This window comes from Procambarus clarkii, unplaced genomic scaffold (genome assembly GCF_040958095.1).
Source record: "Procambarus clarkii isolate CNS0578487 unplaced genomic scaffold, FALCON_Pclarkii_2.0 HiC_scaffold_257, whole genome shotgun sequence".
Lineage (NCBI taxonomy): Eukaryota > Metazoa > Arthropoda > Malacostraca > Decapoda > Cambaridae > Procambarus > Procambarus clarkii.
The window spans coordinates 95,577-114,479 of record NW_027189290.1 but is presented as its reverse complement, the minus strand read 5'-3'; the positions used below and the strand labels follow the sequence as shown (position 1 = coordinate 114,479).

The 18,903-nt window shown below is 48.8% G+C and overlaps 1 protein-coding gene across 1 annotated transcript; it reads right to left on the bottom strand.

The window, feature by feature from the left end:
* Positions 1–1,844: 1,844 nt before the first annotated feature.
* LOC138361201 (peptidyl-prolyl cis-trans isomerase-like) lies at positions 1,845–18,566 on the bottom strand. Its single transcript, XM_069320622.1, has 3 exons — positions 18,299–18,566; positions 16,024–16,203; positions 1,845–15,907 (listed from the first exon to the last, which is right to left on the bottom strand). Exons 1-3 carry the CDS (start codon positions 18,413–18,415, stop codon positions 15,395–15,397), a joined length of 810 nt encoding a protein of 269 aa, XP_069176723.1. The 5' UTR covers positions 18,416–18,566; the 3' UTR covers positions 1,845–15,394.
* Between the last annotated feature and the right edge of the window lie 337 nt (positions 18,567–18,903).

Below are 18,903 nucleotides of genomic sequence, written 5' to 3'. Positions count from 1 at the left end.
CATATTGGCAAGACATGGTAACACTGGCGGGAGAGGGGAGGAGGGGTTAAGGGAGGATTTCAAGACGTCTGTCAGCCAGCCATTATACATAAGTATACATGAATACAATATAAAGTATATATATATAAAACATGTGTATCAAAACCATGTCTATGTGGTATACATCTCACAGTGCCAAAATATAATTTAATGTTAGAGGACAATGCAATGAACAATAATGAAAGGAAATTACACAGTATACATGACAGTAATACTTCCGAGACCTAAATTTATACATTCTCCATCATAGTTCACATAATATTTCCTATACAGCATTATGTAGCATTCCATAATAAAAGCATATACAGATGTTTTTCAAGCTACATGACATTAGGCTACTGCTATTCACTAGACTTCTAATATATATCCACAAATACATGGCAAGGACTTATAGTACAGATATATAATATACATAGATATATATGGAATACATTGGCAATACACATTTAATACTAGTGTGTTGTCGAAAGAAGAATAACTACATAAATTAATATTCATGACACTAGGCTAATCAGCCAAGACATCACTATACAGTTTGAGCACATCATACACCAGCTACAGTATGATCATACTGGTGTATGTGTGGGCATAACACCACCTCACACCCATATGGTAATATCACAACACACCATGGACCAGTATGGTAATATCACAACACACCATGGTCCAGTATGGTAATATCACAACACACCATGGACCAGTATGGTAATATCACAACACACCATGGACCAGTATGTTAATATTACAACACACTGTGGACCAGTATGGTAATATCACAACACACCATGGTCCAGTATGGTAATATCACAACACACCATGGACCAGTATGGTAATATCACAACACACCATGGTCCAGTATGGTAATATCACAACACACCATGGTCCAGTATGGTAATATCACAACACACCATGGTCCAGTATGATAATATCACAACACACCATGGTCCAGTATGGGAATATCACAACACACCATGGTCCAGTATGGTAATATCACAACACACCATGGACCAGTATGGTAATATCACAACACACCATGGTCCAGTATGGTAATATCACAACACACCATGGTCCAGTATGGTAATACCACAACACACCATGGTCCAGTATGGTAATATCACAACACACCATGGGCCAGTATGGTAATATCACAACACACCATGGACCAGTATGGTAATATCACAACACACCATGGACCAGTATGGTAATATCACAACACACCATGGACCAGTATGGTAATACCACAACACACCATGGACCAGTATGGTAATACCACAACACACCATGGTCCAGTATGGTAATATCACAACACACCATGGTCCAGTATGGTAATACCACAACACACAATGGACCAGTATGGTAATACCACAACACACCATTGACCAGTATGGTAATATCACAACACACCATGGACCAGTATGGTAATATTACAACACACCATGGACCAGTATGGTAATATCACAACACACCATGGACCAGTATGTTAATATTACAACACACTATGGACCAGTATGGTAATATCACAACACACCATGGTCCAGTATGGTAATATCACAACACACCATGGACCAGTATGGTAATATCACAACACACCATGGGCCAGTATTGTAATATCACAACACACCATGGTCCAGTATGGTAATATCACAACACACCATGGTCCAGTGTGGTAATATCACAACACACCATGGTCCAGTATGGTAATATCACAACACACCATGGACCAGTATGGTAATATCACAACACACCATGGACCAGTATGTTAATATTACAACACACTATGGACCAGTATGGTAATATCACAACACACCATGGTCCAGTATGGTAATATCACAACACACCATGGACCAGTATGGTAATATCACAACACACCATGGTCCAGTATGGTAATATCACAACACACCATGGTCCAGTATGGTAATATCACAACACACCATGGTCCAGTATGATAATATCACAACACACCATGGTCCAGTATGGGAATATCACAACACACCATGGTCCAGTATGGTAATATCACAACACACCATGGACCAGTATGGTAATATCACAACACACCATGGTCCAGTATGGTAATATCACAACACACCATGGACCAGTATGGGAATATCACAACACACCATGGTCCAGTATGGTAATATCACAACACACCCGTGTAATAGTGAAATAGCAGTGATAGTGAGGTGATAGTGATATGACAGTGATAGTGATATATCAGTAAATGTAAGGAGGAAAAATATCAACGAGAAGATAATGCAGTGAAAGTGAAATGATGTTGGTGTAGCAGTGATAGTGTTATGTGATAGTGAGCTGTTGGTGATATAACAGTGACAATAGCTGTCATATAGTGACACCAACAGTTTGTTATTCAACATGGTCAGTATATGACCCCAAGTGTGGGGCCTGAGGTGATGGTGATATATAGAGGTGATAGTGAAGCTATAGTGATACAGCAATGATAGGTTACAGGACTGGGAAGATATAGCATTGATGGTGATACAGCCGTGATTGTCAGGTATATGATACCAAAGTATAATACCAAAGATAGTGAAGTTATGATGATATTGTGAAAAAAGTCTGTCCTTAAATTACATTGGCATCAAAACACGCAGTGATGCAAGAGTGATGGTGATGGTACAGTGAACTAGAGTGACAGCACAACACCACAGTAGTGATGGTGGTGTTACAGTGAACTAGAGTGGCAGCAAACACCACAGTAGTGATGGTGGTGGTACAGTGAACTAGAGTGGGAGCACAACACCACAGTAGTGATGGTGGTGGTACAGTGAACTAGAGTGGCAGCACAACACTACAGTAGTGATGGTACAGTGAACTAGAGTGGCAGCACAACACCACAGTAGTGATGGTGATGGTACAGTGAACTAGAGTGACAGCACAACACCACATTAATGATGGTGGTGTTACAGTGAACTAGAGTGGCAGCACAACACCACAGTAGTGATGGTGGTGGTACAGTGAACTAGAGTGGCAGCACAACACCACAGTAGTGATGGTGGTAGTACAGTGAACTAGAGTGGCAGCACACCATCACAGTAGTGATGGTGGTGGTACAGTGAACTAGAGTGGCAGCACAACACCACAGTAGTGATGGTACAGTGAACTAGAGTGGCAGCACAACACCACAGTAGTGATGGTGATGGTACAGTGAACTAGAGTGGTAGCACAACACCACAGTTGTGATGGTGATGGTACAGTGAACTAGAGTGGCAGCACTACACCACAGTAGTGATGGTGATGGTACAGTGAACTTGAGTGGCAGCACAACACCACAGTAGTGATGGTGATGGTACAGTGAACTAGAGTGGCAGCACAACACCACAGTAGTGATGGTACAGTGAACTAGAGTGGTAGCACAACACCACAGTAGTGATGGTGATGGTACAGTGAACTAGAGTGGCAGCACAACACCACAGTAGTGATGGTGATGGTACAGTGAACTAGAGTGGTAGCACAACACCACAGTTGTGATGGTGATGGTACAGTGAACTAGAGTGGCAGCACTACACCACAGTAGTGATGGTGATGGTACAGTGAACTTGAGTGGCAGCACAACACCACAGTAGTGATGGTGATGGTACAGTGAACTAGAGTGGCAGCACAACACCACAGTAGTGATGGTACAGTGAACTAGAGTGGTAGCACAACACCACAGTAGTGATGGTGATGGTACAGTGAACTAGAGTGGCAGCACAACACCACAGTAGTGATGGTACAGTGAACTAGAGTGGTAGCACAACACCACAGTAGTGATGGTACAGTGAACTAGAGTGGTAGCACAACACCACAGTAGTGATGGTGATGGTACAGTGAACTAGAGTGGCAGCACAACACCACAGTAGTGATGGTGATGGTACAGTGAACTAGAGTGGCAGCACAACACCACAGTAGTGATGGTACAGTGAACTAGAGTGGCAGGACAACACCACAGTAGTGATGGTGGTGGTACAGTGAACTAGAGTGGCAACACAACACCACAGTAGTGATGGTGGTGGTACAGTGAACTAGAGTGGCAGGACAACACCACAGTAGTGATGGTGGTGGTACAGTGAACTAGAGTGGCAGCACAACACCACAGTAGTGATGGTACAGTGAACTAGAGTGGCAGCACAACACCACAGTAGAGATGGTACAGCGAACTAGAGTGGAAGCACAACACCACAGTAGTGATGGTGGTGGTACAGTGAACTAGAGTGGCAGCACAACACCACAGTAGTGATGGTACAGTGAACTAGAGTGGCAGCACAACACCACAGTAGAGATGGTACAGTGAACTAGAGTGGCAGCACAACACCACAGTAGTGATGGTGATGGTACAGTGAACTAGAGTGGCAGCACAACAACACAGTAGTGATGGTACAGTGAACTAGAGAGGCAACACAACACCACAGTAGTGATGGTGATGGTACAGTGAACTAGCGTGGCAGTACAACACCACAGTAGTGATGGTGATGGTACAGTGAACTAGAGTGGTAGCACAACAAAACAGTAGTGATGGTGGTGGTACAGTGAACTAGAGTGGCAGCACAACACCACAGTAGTGATGGTGATGGTACAGTGAACTAGAGTGGCAGCACAACACCACAGTAGTGATGGTGGTAGTACAGTGAACTAGAGTGGCAGCACAACACCACAGTAGTGATGGTACAGTGAACTAGAGTGGCAGCACAACACCACAGTAGTGATGGTGGTGGTACAGTGAACTAGAGAGGTAGCACAACACCACAGTAGTGATGGTGATGGTACAGTGAACTAGAGTGGCAGCACAACACGACAGTAGTGATGATACAGTGAACTGGAGTGGCAGTACAACACCACAGTAGTGATGGTGGTGGTAGAGTGAACTAGAGAGGTAGCACAACACCACAGTAGTGATGGTGGTGGTACAGTGAACTAGAGTGGCAGCACAACACCACAGTAGTGATGGTGGTGGTACAGTGAACTAGAGTGGCAGCACAACACTACAGTAGTGATGGTACAGTGAACTAGAGTGGCAGCAAAACACCACAGTAGTGATGGTGGTGGTACAGTGAACTAGAGTGGCAGCACAACACCACAGTAGTGATGGTGATGGTACAGTGAACTAGAGTGGCAGCAAAACACCACAGTAGTGATGGTGGTGGTACAGTGAACTAGAGTGGCAGCACAACACCACAGTAGTGATGGTGGTGGTACAGTGAACTAGAGTGGCAGCACAACACCACAGTAGTGATGATAAAGTGAACTAGAGTGGCAGCACAACACCACAGTAGTGATGGTGATGGTACAGTGAACTAGAGAGGCAGCAAAACACCACAGTAGTGATGGTGATGGTACAGTGAACTAGAGTGACAGCACAACACCACAGTAGTGATGGTACAGTGAACTAGAGTGGCAGCACAACACCACAGTAGTGATGGTGATGGTACAGTGAACTAGAATGGCAGCACAACACCACAGTAGTGATGGTACAGTGAACTAGAGTGACAGCACAACACCACAGTAGTGATGGTACAGTGAACTAGAGTGGCAGCACAACACCACAGTAGTGATGGTGGTGGTACAGTGAACTAGAATGGCAGCACAACACCACAGTAGTGATGGTACAGTGAACTAGAGTGGCAGCACTACACCGCAGTAGTGATGATGGTGGTACAGTGAACTACAATGGCAGCACAACACCACAGTAGTGATGGTGATGGTACAGTGAACTAGAGTGGCAGCACACCACCACAGTAGTGATGGTACAGTGAACTAGAGTGACAGCACAACACTACAGTAGTGATGGTACAGTGAACTAGAGTGGCAGCAAAACACCACAGTAGTGATGGTGGTGTTACAGTGAACTAGAGTGGCAGCACAACACCACAGTAGTGATGGTGATGGTACAGTGAACTAGAGTGGCAGCAAAACACCACAGTAGTGATGGTGGTGGTACAGTGAACTAGAGTGGCAGCACAACACCACAGTAGTGATGGTGGTGGTACAGTGAACTAGAGTGGCAGCACAACACCACAGTAGTGATGATAAAGTGAACTAGAGTGGCAGCACAACACCACAGTAGTGATGGTGATGGTACAGTGAACTAGAGAGGCAGCAAAACACCACAGTAGTGATGGTGATGGTACAGTGAACTAGAGTGACAGCACAACACCACAGTAGTGATGGTACAGTGAACTAGAGTGGCAGCACAACACCACAGTAGTGATGGTGGTGGTACAGTGAACTAGAATGGCAGCACAACACCACAGTAGTGATGGTACAGTGAACTAGAGTGGCAGCACTACACCGCAGTAGTGATGATGGCGGTACAGTGAACTACAATGGCAGCACAACACCACAGTAGTGATGGTGATGGTACAGTGAACTAGAGTGGCAGCACACCACCACAGTAGTGATGGTGATGGTACAGTGAATTAGTGGCAGGAAAACACCACAGTAGTGATGGTACAGTGAACTAGAGTGGCAGCACAACACCACAGTAGTGATGGTACAGTGAACTAGAGTGGCAGCACAACACCACAGTAGTGATGGTGGTGGTACAGTGAACTAGAGAGGTAGCACAACACCACAGTAGTGATGGTGGTGGTACAGTGAACTAGAGTGGCAGCACAACACCACAGTAGTGATGGTGGTGGTACAGTGAACTAGAGTGGCAGCACAACACCACAGTAGTGATGGTGATGGTACAGTGAACTAGAGTGGCAGCACAACACAACAGTAGTGATGATGGTGGTACAGTGAACTAGAGTGGCAGCATAACACTACAGTAGTGATAGTGATGGTACAGTGAACTAGAGTGGCAGCACAACACCACAGTAGTGATGGTGATGGTACAGTGAACTAGAGTGGCAGCACAACACCACAGTAGTGATGGTAGTGATACAGTGAACTAGAGTGACAGCACAACACCAAAGAAGTGATGGTGGTGGTACAGTGAACTAGAGAGGCAGCACAACAACACAGTAGTTATGGTACAGTGAACTAGAGTGGCAGCACAACACCACAGTAGTGATGGTACAGTGAACTAGAGTGGCAGCACAACACCACAGTAGTGATGGTAGTGATACAGTGAACTAGAGTGACAGCACAACACCACAGTACTGATGGTACAGTGAACTAGAGTGGCAGCACAACACCAGAGTAGTGATGGTACAGTGAACTAGAGTGGCAGCACAACACCACAGTAGTGATGGTGGTGGTACAGTGTACTAGAGTGGTATCACAATACCACACTAGTGGTGGTGGTGGTACAGTGAACTAGAGTGGCAGCATAACACCACAGTAGTGATGGTGGTGGTACAGTGAACTAGAGTGGCAGCACAACACCACAGTAGTGATGGTGGTGGTACAGTGAACTAGAGTGGCAGCACAACACCACAGTAGTGATGGTACAGTGAACTAGAGTGGCAGCACAACACCACAGTAGAGATGGTACAGTGAACTAGAGTGGCAGCACAACACCACAGTAGTGATGGTGATGGTACAGTGAACTAGAGTGGCAGCACAACAACACAGTAGTGATGGTACAGTGAACTAGAGAGGCAACACAACACCACAGTAGTGATGGTGATGGTACAGTGAACTAGCGTGGCAGTACAACACCACAGTAGTGATGGTGATGGTACAGTGAACTAGAGTGGTAGCACAACAAAACAGTAGTGATGGTGGTGGTACAGTGAACTAGAGTGGCAGCACAACACCACAGTAGTGATGGTGATGGTACAGTGAACTAGAGTGGCAGCACAACACCACAGTAGTGATGGTGGTAGTACAGTGAACTAGAGTGGCAGCACAACACCACAGTAGTGATGGTACAGTGAACTAGAGTGGCAGCACAACACCACAGTAGTGATGGTACAGTGAACTAGAGTGGCAGCACAACACCACAGTAGTGATGGTAGTGATACAGTGAACTAGAGTGACAGCACAACACCACAGTAGTGATGGTACAGTGAACTAGAGTGGCAGCACAACACCAGAGTAGTGATGGTACAGTGAACTAGAGTGGCAGCACAACACCACAGTAGTGATGGTGGTGGTACAGTGAACTAGAGTGGCAGCACAACACCACAGTAGTGATGATAAAGTGAACTAGAGTGGCAGCACAACACCACAGTAGTGATGGTGATGGTACAGTGAACTAGAGAGGCAGCAAAACACCACAGTAGTGATGGTGATGGTACAGTGAACTAGAGTGACAGCACAACACCACAGTAGTGATGGTACAGTGAACTAGAGTGGCAGCACAACACCACAGTAGTGATGGTGGTGGTACAGTGAACTAGAATGGCAGCACAACACCACAGTAGTGATGGTACAGTGAACTAGAGTGGCAGCACTACACCGCAGTAGTGATGATGGCGGTACAGTGAACTACAATGGCAGCACAACACCACAGTAGTGATGGTGATGGTACAGTGAACTAGAGTGGCAGCACACCACCACAGTAGTGATGGTGATGGTACAGTGAATTAGTGGCAGGAAAACACCACAGTAGTGATGGTACAGTGAACTAGAGTGGCAGCACAACACCACAGTAGTGATGGTACAGTGAACTAGAGTGGCAGCACAACACCACAGTAGTGATGGTGGTGGTACAGTGAACTAGAGAGGTAGCACAACACCACAGTAGTGATGGTGGTGGTACAGTGAACTAGAGTGGCAGCACAACACCACAGTAGTGATGGTGGTGGTACAGTGAACTAGAGTGGCAGCACAACACCACAGTAGTGATGGTGATGGTACAGTGAACTAGAGTGGCAGCACAACACAACAGTAGTGATGATGGTGGTACAGTGAACTAGAGTGGCAGCATAACACTACAGTAGTGATAGTGATGGTACAGTGAACTAGAGTGGCAGCACAACACCACAGTAGTGATGGTGATGGTACAGTGAACTAGAGTGGCAGCACAACACCACAGTAGTGATGGTAGTGATACAGTGAACTAGAGTGACAGCACAACACCAAAGAAGTGATGGTGGTGGTACAGTGAACTAGAGAGGCAGCACAACAACACAGTAGTTATGGTACAGTGAACTAGAATGGCAGCACAACACCACAGTAGTGATGGTGGTGGTACAGTGTACTAGAGTGACAGCACAACACCACAGTAGTGATGGTACAGTGAACTAGAGTGGCAGCACAACACCACAGTAGTGATGGTACAGTGAACTAGAGTGGCAGCACAACACCACAGTAGTGATGGTAGTGATACAGTGAACTAGAGTGACAGCACAACACCAGAGTAGTGATGGTACAGTGAACTAGAGTGGCAGCACAACACCAGAGTAGTGATGGTACAGTGAACTAGAGTGGCAGCACAACACCACAGTAGTGATGGTGGTGGTACAGTGTACTAGAGTGGTATCACAATACCACACTAGTGGTGGTGGTGGTACAGTGAACTAGAGTGGCAGCATAACACCACAGTAGTGATGGTGGTGGTACAGTGAACTAGAGTGGCAGCACAACACCACAGTAGTGATGGTGGTGGTACAGTGAACTAGAGTGGCAGCACAACACCACAGTAGTGATGGTACAGTGAACTAGAGTGGCAGCACAACACCACAGTAGAGATGGTACAGTGAACTAGAGTGGCAGCACAACACCACAGTAGTGATGGTGATGGTACAGTGAACTAGAGTGGCAGCACAACAACACAGTAGTGATGGTACAGTGAACTAGAGAGGCAACACAACACCACAGTAGTGATGGTGATGGTACAGTGAACTAGCGTGGCAGTACAACACCACAGTAGTGATGGTGATGGTACAGTGAACTAGAGTGGTAGCACAACAAAACAGTAGTGATGGTGGTGGTACAGTGAACTAGAGTGGCAGCACAACACCACAGTAGTGATGGTGATGGTACAGTGAACTAGAGTGGCAGCACAACACCACAGTAGTGATGGTGGTAGTACAGTGAACTAGAGTGGCAGCACAACACCACAGTAGTGATGGTACAGTGAACTAGAGTGGCAGCACAACACCACAGTAGTGATGGTACAGTGAACTAGAGTGGCAGCACAACACCACAGTAGTGATGGTAGTGATACAGTGAACTAGAGTGACAGCACAACACCACAGTAGTGATGGTACAGTGAACTAGAGTGGCAGCACAACACCAGAGTAGTGATGGTACAGTGAACTAGAGTGGCAGCACAACACCACAGTAGTGATGGTGGTGGTACAGTGTACTAGAGTGGTATCACAATACCACACTAGTGGTGGTGGTGGTACAGTGAACTAGAGTGGCAGCATAACACCACAGTAGTGATGGTGGTGGTACAGTGAACTAGAGTGGCAGCACAACACCACAGTAGTGATGGTGGTGGTACAGTGAACTAGAGTGGCAGCACAACACCACAGTAGTGATGGTACAGTGAACTAGAGTGGCAGCACAACACCACAGTAGAGATGGTACAGTGAACTAGAGTGGCAGCACAACACCACAGTAGTGATGGTGATGGTACAGTGAACTAGAGTGGCAGCACAACAACACAGTAGTGATGGTACAGTGAACTAGAGAGGCAACACAACACCACAGTAGTGATGGTGATGGTACAGTGAACTAGAGTGGTAGCACAACAAAACAGTAGTGATGGTGGTGGTACAGTGAACTAGAGTGGCAGCACAACACCACAGTAGTGATGGTGATGGTACAGTGAACTAGAGTGGCAGCACAACACCACAGTAGTGATGGTGGTAGTACAGTGAACTAGAGTGGCAGCACAACACCACAGTAGTGATGGTACAGTGAACTAGAGTGGCAGCACAACACCACAGTAGTGATGGTACAGTGAACTAGAGTGGCAGCACAACACCACAGTAGTGATGGTAGTGATACAGTGAACTAGAGTGACAGCACAACACCACAGTAGTGATGGTACAGTGAACTAGAGTGGCAGCACAACACCAGAGTAGTGATGGTACAGTGAACTAGAGTGGCAGCACAACACCACAGTAGTGATGGTGGTGGTACAGTGTACTAGAGTGGTATCACAATACCACACTAGTGGTGGTGGTGGTACAGTGAACTAGAGTGGCAGCATAACACCACAGTAGTGATGGTGGTGGTACAGTGAACTAGAGTGGCAGCACAACACCACAGTAGTGATGGTGGTGGTACAGTGAACTAGAGTGGCAGCACAACACCACAGTAGTGATGGTACAGTGAACTAGAGTGGCAGCACAACACCACAGTAGAGATGGTACAGTGAACTAGAGTGGCAGTACAACACCACAGTAGTGATGGTGATGGTACAGTGAACTAGAGTGGTAGCACAACAAAACAGTAGTGATGGTGGTGGTACAGTGAACTAGAGTGGCAGCACAACACCACAGTAGTGATGGTGATGGTACAGTGAACTAGAGTGGCAGCACAACACCACAGTAGTGATGGTGGTAGTACAGTGAACTAGAGTGGCAGCACAACACCACAGTAGTGATGGTACAGTGAACTAGAGTGGCAGCACAACACCACAGTAGTGATGGTACAGTGAACTAGAGTGGCAGCACAACACCACAGTAGTGATGGTAGTGATACAGTGAACTAGAGTGACAGCACAACACCACAGTAGTGATGGTACAGTGAACTAGAGTGGCAGCACAACACCAGAGTAGTGATGGTACAGTGAACTAGAGTGGCAGCACAACACCACAGTAGTGATGGTGGTGGTACAGTGTACTAGAGTGGTATCACAATACCACACTAGTGGTGGTGGTGGTACAGTGAACTAGAGTGGCAGCATAACACCACAGTAGTGATGGTGGTGGTACAGTGAACTAGAGTGGCAGCACAACACCACAGTAGTGATGGTGGTGGTACAGTGAACTAGAGTGGCAGCACAACACCACAGTAGTGATGGTACAGTGAACTAGAGTGGCAGCACAACACCACAGTAGAGATGGTACAGTGAACTAGAGTGGCAGCACAACACCACAGTAGTGATGGTGATGGTACAGTGAACTAGAGTGGCAGCACAACAACACAGTAGTGATGGTACAGTGAACTAGAGAGGCAACACAACACCACAGTAGTGATGGTGATGGTACAGTGAACTAGCGTGGCAGTACAACACCACAGTAGTGATGGTGATGGTACAGTGAACTAGAGTGGTAGCACAACAAAACAGTAGTGATGGTGGTGGTACAGTGAACTAGAGTGGCAGCACAACACCACAGTAGTGATGGTGATGGTACAGTGAACTAGAGTGGCAGCACAACACCACAGTAGTGATGGTGGTAGTACAGTGAACTAGAGTGGCAGCACAACACCACAGTAGTGATGGTACAGTGAACTAGAGTGGCAGCACAACACCACAGTAGTGATGGTGGTGGTACAGTGAACTAGAGAGGTAGCACAACACCACAGTAGTGATGGTGATGGTACAGTGAACTAGAGTGGCAGCACAACACGACAGTAGTGATGATACAGTGAACTGGAGTGGCAGTACAACACCACAGTAGTGATGGTGGTGGTACAGTGAACTAGAGAGGTAGCACAACACCACAGTAGTGATGGTGGTGGTACAGTGAACTAGAGTGGCAGCACAACACCACAGTAGTGATGGTGGTGGTACAGTGAACTAGAGTGGCAGCACAACACTACAGTAGTGATGGTACAGTGAACTAGAGTGGCAGCAAAACACCACAGTAGTGATGGTGGTGGTACAGTGAACTAGAGTGGCAGCACAACACCACAGTAGTGATGGTGATGGTACAGTGAACTAGAGTGGCAGCAAAACACCACAGTAGTGATGGTGGTGGTACAGTGAACTAGAGTGGCAGCACAACACCACAGTAGTGATGGTGGTGGTACAGTGAACTCGAGTGGCAGCACAACACCACAGTAGTGATGATAAAGTGAACTAGAGTGGCAGCACAACACCACAGTAGTGATGGTGATGGTACAGTGAACTAGAGAGGCAGCAAAACACCACAGTAGTGATGGTGATGGTACAGTGAACTAGAGTGACAGCACAACACCACAGTAGTGATGGTACAGTGAACTAGAGTGGCAGCACAACACCACAGTAGTGATGGTGATGGTACAGTGAACTAGAATGGCAGCACAACACCACAGTAGTGATGGTACAGTGAACTAGAGTGACAGCACAACACCACAGTAGTGATGGTACAGTGAACTAGAGTGGCAGCACAACACCACAGTAGTGATGGTGGTGGTACAGTGAACTAGAATGGCAGCACAACACCACAGTAGTGATGGTACAGTGAACTAGAGTGGCAGCACTACACCGCAGTAGTGATGATGGTGGTACAGTGAACTACAATGGCAGCACAACACCACAGTAGTGATGGTGATGGTACAGTGAACTAGAGTGGCAGCACACCACCACAGTAGTGATGGTACAGTGAACTAGAGTGACAGCACAACACTACAGTAGTGATGGTACAGTGAACTAGAGTGGCAGCAAAACACCACAGTAGTGATGGTGGTGGTACAGTGAACTAGAGTGGCAGCACAACACCACAGTAGTGATGGTGATGGTACAGTGAACTAGAGTGGCAGCAAAACACCACAGTAGTGATGGTGGTGGTACAGTGAACTAGAGTGGCAGCACAACACCACAGTAGTGATGGTGGTGGTACAGTGAACTAGAGTGGCAGCACAACACCACAGTAGTGATGATAAAGTGAACTAGAGTGGCAGCACAACACCACAGTAGTGATGGTGATGGTACAGTGAACTAGAGAGGCAGCAAAACACCACAGTAGTGATGGTGATGGTACAGTGAACTAGAGTGACAGCACAACACCACAGTAGTGATGGTACAGTGAACTAGAGTGGCAGCACAACACCACAGTAGTGATGGTGATGGTACAGTGAACTAGAATGGCAGCACAACACCACAGTAGTGATGGTACAGTGAACTAGAGTGACAGCACAACACCACAGTAGTGATGGTACAGTGAACTAGAGTGGCAGCACAACACCACAGTAGTGATGGTGGTGGTACAGTGAACTAGAATGGCAGCACAACACCACAGTAGTGATGGTACAGTGAACTAGAGTGGCAGCACTACACCGCAGTAGTGATGATGGTGGTACAGTGAACTACAATGGCAGCACAACACCACAGTAGTGATGGTGATGGTACAGTGAACTAGAGTGGCAGCACACCACCACAGTAGTGATGGTGATGGTACAGTGAATTAGTGGCAGGAAAACACCACAGTAGTGATGGTACAGTGAACTAGAGTGGCAGCACAACACCACAGTAGTGATGGTACAGTGAACTAGAGTGGCAGCACAACACCACAGTAGTGATGGTGGTGGTACAGTGAACTAGAGAGGTAGCACAACACCACAGTAGTGATGGTGGTGGTACAGTGAACTAGAGTGGCAGCACAACACCACAGTAGTGATGGTGGTGGTACAGTGAACTAGAGTGGCAGCACAACACCACAGTAGTGATGGTGATGGTACAGTGAACTAGAGTGGCAGCACAACACCACAGTAGTGATGATGGTGGTACAGTGAACTAGAGTGGCAGCATAACACTACAGTAGTGATAGTGATGGTACAGTGAACTAGAGTGGCAGCACAACACCACAGTAGTGATGGTGATGGTACAGTGAACTAGAGTGGCAGCACAACACCACAGTAGTGATGGTAGTGATACAGTGAACTAGAGTGACAGCACAACACCACAGAAGTGATGGTGGTGGTACAGTGAACTAGAGAGGCAGCACAACAACACAGTAGTGATGGTACAGTGAACTAGAGTGGCAGCACAACACCACAGTAGTGATGGTGGTGGTACAGTGTACTAGAGTGACAGCACAACACCACAGTAGTGATGGTACAGTGAACTTGAGTGGCAGCACAACACCACAGTAGTGATGGTACAGTGAACTAGAGTGGCAGCACAACACCACAGTAGTGATGGTAGTGATACAGTGAACTAGAGTGACAGCACAACACCACAGTAGTGATGGTACAGTGAACTAGAGTGGCAGCACAACACCACAGTAGTGATGGTACAGTGAACTAGAGTGGCAGCACAACACCACAGTAGTGATGGTGGTGGTACAGTGTACTAGAGTGGTATCACAATACCACACTAGTGGTGGTGGTGGTACAGTGAACTAGAGTGGCAGCATAACACCACAGTAGTGATGGTGGTGGTACAGTGAACTAGAGTGGCAGCACAACACCACAGTAGTGATGGTGGTGGTACAGTGAACTAGAGTGGCAGCACAACACCACAGTAGTGATGGTGATGGTACAGTGAACTAGAGTGGCAGCACAACACCACAGTAGTGATGGTGGTAGTACAGTGAACTAGAGTGGCAGCACAACACCACAGTAGTGATGGTGGTAGTACAGTGAACTAGAGTGGCAGCACAACACCACAGTCCACCACAGTCACCTCCCTAATGTCACTGTGGTTGACTGCTGCCCTCACCACATCCAGGCCGCTCACCACATCACCGAAGACATTTAACCACTGGCGACCATCCTGGCGGTCCCTGGTGGTGATGACGAACTGGGCACACCTGGGACCCCCCAGCCACCACAAGGACAACACAGTTCCTGCCCGGCCTGACCTCCGGTACCGCCCCTGGAGGTCAGGCAGCAGTGGGGTTCCTCCCTTACCATCATTACTCTCGTAGTCTCCGCCCCCCACCCATTCATCCGGCTGACCCTTGTTCCCCACCCGCAACAGTTTAGTGTTGCGGTAGGTGTGGCCCCGCTGGCCTGTACACAACAACACAAACTGTCTGGCCAGCGGAGTGTCAGGGGTCAGCCGGATGGTGACCCGCCCTCTTGTTGACCCCGCCCACCCGAGGTCAAGGAACGCCAGGGTGCAGGAGGGCTCCAGCAAGCCCACAACCTCACTCTCCTGCAGAAAATGAAATAAATCATACTGATAACTTTATAATAAAATGTTATCATATTAGTTATCAAAACTCAGTCAGTCAGAAATGTCAGTAAGACTACTGGGTGTAATAAAGTAACCTGGAGGGTGTGGGCGTGGGCGGGCGTGGGCTGACGCAGGAGTGGGTGGAGGTACAGCTGTCCGTCTTGTAGAGTTATCCTGGCGGAGCGGCGGCCATCTTGGTCTTCCTGGACGGCCAACACCCGGCCAGCCTCCACCAGCCTCTTGACGGGCTCCCTCATCCTGCGGAGGTCCTCAACCTGTGGACAGTGTCAGCCCCATTATCACCTGTGGACAGTGTCATCCCCATTATCACCTGTGGACAGTGTCAACCGAATTATCACCTGTGGTCAGTGTCAGCCCCCCTCTACTGGCAGGGGGGTTGGTGCTGGACCTGTAGCTCCAGCCCCCCCCCCCCCTCATTTGGCAGGGGGTATGTGCTGGACCTGTAGCTCCAGCCCCCCTCTACTGGCAGGGGATTGATGCAGAACCTGTAGCTCCAGCCCCCCCTCTACTGGCAGGGGGTTGGTGCTGGACCTGTAGATCCAGCCCCCCTCTACTGGCAGGGGGTTGGTGCTGAACCTGTAGATCCAGCCCCCTCTACTGACAGGGCGTTGGTGCTGGACCTGTAGCTCCAGTCCTCCTCCACTGGCAGGAGGTTGATGCTGGACCTGTAGCTCCATCCCCCTTCTACAGGCAGGGGGTTGGTGCTGGACCTGTAGCTCCCGCGCTCCCCCTACTGGCAAGGGGTTGGTGCTGGACCTGTAACTCCAGCCCCTTTCTACTGGCAGGGGGTTAGTGCTTGACCTGTAGCTCATGCCCCACACACTCCTCCCCTCTACTGGCAGGGGGTTGGTGCTGGACCTGTAGCTCCAGTCACCCTCTACTGGCAGAGGGTAGGTTCTGGACCTGTAGCCCCAGCCCCCCCCTCTACTGGCAGGGAATTGGTACTGAACCTGTAGCTCCAGTCCCCCCTCTTCTGGCAGGGGGTTGGTGCTGGACCTGTAGCTCCAGCCCCCTCTACTGGCAGGGGGTTGGTGCTGGACCTGTAGCTCCAGCTCCCCTCTACTGGCAGGGGGGATGGTGCTGGTTCTGTAGCTCCCGCGCTTCCTCTACTGGCAAGGGGTTGGTGCTGGACCTGTAGCTCCAGCCCCCCTCTACTGGAAGGGGGTTTGTCCTGGTCCTGTAGCTCCATCCCCCCCCCTCTACTGGCAGGGGGGCTTGGTGCTGGACCTGTAGCTCCAGCCTCCCTCTACTGGCAGAGAGTTGGTGCTGGACCTGTAGCTCCAGCCCCCTTCTACTGGAAGGGGGTTTGTCCTGGACCTGTGGGTCAACCCCCCCCTCTACTGGCAGGGGGTTGGTGCTGGACCTGTAGCTCCAGCACACCTCTACTGGCAGGGGGTTGGTGCTGGACCTGTAGCTCCAGCCCCTCTCTACTGGCAGGGGGTTGGTGCTGGTCCTGTAGCTCCAGCCCCTCTCTACTGGCAGGGGGTTGGTGCTGGACCTGTAGCTCCAGCCCTCCTCTACTGGCAGGGGGTTGGTGCTGGGCCTGTAGCTCCAGCCCCCTCTACTGGCAGGGGGTTGGTGCTGGACTTGTAGCTCCAGCCCTCCTCTACTGGCAGGGGGTTGGTGCTGGACCTGTAGCTCCACCCCCTCTACTGGCAGGGGGTTGGTCCGGGACCTGTAGCTCCAACCCCCCTCTACTGGCAGGGGGTTGGTGCTGGACCTGTAGCTCCAGCCCCCCTCTACTGGCAGGGGGCTTGGTGCTGGACCTGTAGCTCCAGCCCTCCTCTACTGGCAGGGGGTTGGTGCTGGACCTGTAGCTCCACCCCCTCTACTGGCAGGGGGTTGGTCCGGGACCTGTAGCTCCAACCCCCCTCTACTGGCAGGGTGTTGGTGCTGGACCTGTAGCTCCAGGCCCCCTCTACTGGCAGGGTGGTTGGAGCTGGCATTGTTTGGGAGTTTGTTGGCAGTTTCAAGGCTTCAGTCTCTTCTAACCCAGCAGTGGTGTGTTTTGGTTCACTGTCTTCCTGGATGCTTTCTCGGTAGGTTGGTGGAGTGTCACCCGCTCTCTGTGCCTCTGTGAGGGAGCCAGGATCCCGGGTTCAATAGAGGATCACAGGTTCAATTTTTATGCAGAACAGAAATGGTTCACATGTTTCTTTTCACCTGTTTCTGTTGTTCACCTACCAGTAAATGTTTACCAGAAGTTAGGCAAGTATTGTGTATTGTATGTTAAGGAAAGTCAGTTGTTGACCTTGCGAAACCTCCATAAACCTAAGAACAGGCTTCCTCTCCTCAAAACGCAACTCAATATCTTGTGATATGAACCATGAGAGAAAATAAAAAACTTACTGTTAATTGCTTCTGGGGGATCTCTCCAGTGATTTCCTGAACTTTATTCATGATGCTGGAGGCTGAGTCTCCTAGGTGTACGGGGTCAGCTGTGGCACCTGTCTCTGTGGTCGTCATCTCCAGGGCCTCCCTGATGGTCTCCTGCACCTGTCATTACCAACACAAACATTAATGGTGGAGGCTGAGTCTCCCAGGTGTATGGGGTCAGCTGTGGCACCTGTCTCTGTGGTCATCATCTCCAGGGCCTCCCTGATGGTCTCCTGCACCTGTCATTACCAACACAAACATTAATGGTGGAGGCTGAGTCTCCCAGGTGTATGGGGTCAGCTGTGGCACCTGTCTCTGTGGTCGTCATCTCCAGGGCCTCCCTGATGGTCTCCTGCACCTGTCATTACCAACACAAACATTAATGGTGGAGGCTGAGTCTCCCAGGTGTATGGGGTCAGCTGTGGCACCTGTCTCTGTGGTCTTCATCTCCAGGGCCTCCCTGATGGTCTCCTGCACCTGTCATTACCAACACAAACATTAATGTGGAACCTGGACTATAATGAAGCATCAGGCTCTGAGTAAAGTAGCTGGACTATAATGAAGCATCAGGCTCTGAG

What these genes read in the sequence shown, in the direction of transcription:
- LOC138361201 (XM_069320622.1), bottom strand. Translation starts at nt 18,415, where the DNA reads ATGACGACCACAGAGACAGGTGCCACAGCTGACCCCGTACACCTAGGA. An exon ending in TCCCCCAGAAGCAATTAACA is followed by an intron (nt 16,204 to 18,298) that starts GTAAGTTTTTTA and finishes CACTGTCCACAG; the next exon opens with GTTGAGGACCTCCGCAGGAT. An exon ending in CCCACGCCCACACCCTCCAG is followed by an intron (nt 15,908 to 16,023) that starts GTTACTTTATTA and finishes CATTTTCTGCAG; the next exon opens with GAGAGTGAGGTTGTGGGCTT.